The 2,949-nt window shown below is 40.8% G+C and overlaps 1 protein-coding gene across 1 annotated transcript; it reads right to left on the reverse strand.

The window, feature by feature from the left end:
• Nucleotides 1-398, reverse strand: LOC118739790 (probable arginine--tRNA ligase, cytoplasmic). The gene is made up of 2 exons (XM_036471298.1): nt 333-398; nt 1-270 (listed from the first exon to the last, which is right to left on the reverse strand). Exons 1-2 carry the CDS (start codon nt 366-368, stop codon nt 46-48), a joined length of 261 nt encoding a protein of 86 aa, XP_036327191.1. The 5' UTR covers nt 369-398; the 3' UTR covers nt 1-45.
• Between the last annotated feature and the right edge of the window lie 2,551 nt (nt 399-2,949).

Below are 2,949 nucleotides of genomic sequence, written 5' to 3' on the forward strand. Positions count from 1 at the left end.
TATTTCGTTGGCTATATCTCTGGGCGATTTATTTGTGCCAGCAGTCTATAGTGCTTTTGCCCAAGACAAGATACTATTGCACTGATAATAATCAAATTTAGCTGAAGTTGCATTCACATGTGATATAATAGCTGGAGTCGGCAAGCTGTGGGAATGCCCAGGAGATGGCGTTTGCTCAGCCCTCATTGCACCGACGGCGGTGGGCACTACTGCTGGCACATATTTTGCAACAACTGCAATGGTTGCAGCGTTTTCTTCTGCAACAATAACCTGGAATGATAAAATGTCCTATAATGTCGACGAACAAAAATATAAAATTGAAAATGACTAACCTTACTCCAAATTGCTAATCGATCCTTTAGCTTCATGTTCTCATTTTCCAACCTTGTGTACACTTCTTCATCACCCAATTCAATTGATATATGTTCGGAACAGAAAGAAATTTGCATTAATCAATTGTAAATACATGAAATCATAAATTTATTTAATTTTTTGCCATTTCACAAACAAGAAATATAAACTCACCGCGATACAGAAATAAAAACCAACAGGGCTGCATTTTCTTGGTAAACAACATTCTCCACACAAGCGCTCAGAGCAATCTGATCCACAAAATTATTTTGTGAAAAATAATAGTTGAAAATAGTTTTTACACACGATTATCACATTAACTCATAAGTGCAAATTATTGTGATTATTTTTAGTTGAATATAATTGTATTACCTTAGACCTACGTCCGGATGGACCTGCCACTCCGATGGCACACTCGACTCCGCTTCCTCTAGCCAACGCCACAAAGTCGGCATCTGCTGCCGCACTCAAACCCGCTTCCGCCGACGCCTCCTCCACAAAATCCCTTTGTCCATCGCTCGCCAATGTACACGCTTCGATCGCTTCCTCACTAAGGCACAGCTGTTGCGGCGGTGGATGTGGCTCTTCCGAAGCCATCGGGTTATATAGCCTGATCCGCATGTCGATATGGCGCGCATACTCTACGTACCCGTTACCGAGGTGTCTGGCGTCCTGCGTAGTGATGGAGAATTCGCCCTGCCTTTGGCATACCGTGTTGGCTACCGCTCACTGCTTGGCCCGCAGTCGTCGGATTGTACGCTTACGTGTGAGGATTCGTGCTCCATTTCCTGCTCTTCGCTCGCCAAATGTGGCGTATTGTTTGCCAAGTACTCTGCACCCCAATAGGCTGCCATCTCTGCTTCCTCACTATTGTGAGGCAGTACAAACGGCTGCGTACTCTCGAGGCTTTCGATATCCTCGTCGCCGATTTCTTGTTGTTGCCTGCCACCTTCGCTGGAGCTACTTGGCCGGCCAGCGTCGTCATGCTCGCCCCTGGTACTGTTGTTGTCGCTTGAATTGCTCGACCGGTCTCCACCGCTGCTGTCGCTTCTACCGTTCGGTTAGACGCCTTATGCGTGCGCGCAGAACTCCGCCTTCCGCTGGTTCTGCCATAAAATTTGCCTGCTGCTGCTCCATAGTATTGTCCACTTTTCACACTTGTGCCTTGACGACCGCGGCACATCCTTTTTATTGCCGACAGTGGCCATTGCGCGACCAACTGTATTTTCCTTCATTTTCGGCACTTTTTCAGCAAAATTTCGGTAATTTTGCTGCCGTTTCATTTTTACATTGTGTATTTTGTCTTTCTTTTGTTTTTCTTTTGTTTATTTGTAATCCTCGCACAGCTGTAATTTGGTGTCGGGGTTCCTGACTATCCATTAGTAGGGCTGATGTAAACCGTAGAAGATTCCGGGTTGCCATTGCGGTATTGCAAATATTATTATTTTTATTTATTTATTTATTTAATATAATCTAGAAATGCAAGATTTCATACAGACTATTAGATACTTATAAATAACTACATAAACATTTCATTTAATAATAACTTAATGTTTGATTTCGTTAACGAAAAGTCAATCGTACAAGAGTTTGGGAGCAAGTTAAATTCTTTCATAGCCCTTAGAATGGAAGAGTTAGAAACGTAAATAGTTCTTACTCGTTCCAGAAAAAAAATATCATGATTTCGAAGGCTCCTAACGGGAATATTGAAGTGAATACGCTCAAGTAGATAAGGAGAATCAATCGCACCGATTATTATATCAAATATAAATGTGAGCGAGAGAATAATTCGCCTACTATTTAACGAATTAAGGTTTATGAGAAGACGTCTAGAACTATACGGGGGAATCGGATCCGCAAAATTTAGAGCGTGGAGAGCAAAGCGTACAAAATTTTTCTGAACTCTCTCAAGTCTTTTGATATCGCAATCATGGTACGGTCTCCAGATGAAAACAGCATATTCAAGTTTCGGTCGTACGAGAGAATTATATAATAATTACCTATGTGATAAGAGGTAGAAATAAGAGAACGGGACTTAGAGTAATGGCGTTTTCTTTTCTCGAAAAAAATTTCACCTTCTTATGTAGCAACATTATCAGAGGGCAACATTTTAAAGAAAGAGCACGAAATATGCATGCGAAAATGCTGAGAAAAGAACACGAAAACTTGACAGCCTAGGGCAGAATAAATGCAACATTATTTCTAGAAAAGAAAACGCTTTAAGAGATATGAAAGCACTTATTTATGTTTAAATTAAGATGGTTTTTAATACATCATTCAGCAACATTATTAATATCAGATTGCAGCAACTCTGCATCTAACTGACTTGTTATAGTAGCGAACATTTTTAAGTCATCCGCATATAATAGAAATTTAGAGTGCGTAAAGCAATTGCAAATGTCATCAATAAATAAAACAAAGAGCAGGGAACCTAATATGCTTCCTTGGGGCACTCCAGAGGAAGCGATAAACGACCTAGAGGAAACGTTATCAACTAAAACTTCACACTTACGCGGCGAAAGGTAGGATTTTACCCAAGAGAGAAAAACAGAATGAAAACCGAGACCGGCTAATTTAGCAATTAAAAGAGAATGACTA

This window comes from Rhagoletis pomonella, unplaced genomic scaffold, assembly GCF_013731165.1.
Source record: "Rhagoletis pomonella isolate Grant_MI unplaced genomic scaffold, Rhpom_1.0 Rhpom_scaffold_00005, whole genome shotgun sequence".
Classification (NCBI taxonomy): domain Eukaryota; kingdom Metazoa; phylum Arthropoda; class Insecta; order Diptera; family Tephritidae; genus Rhagoletis; species Rhagoletis pomonella.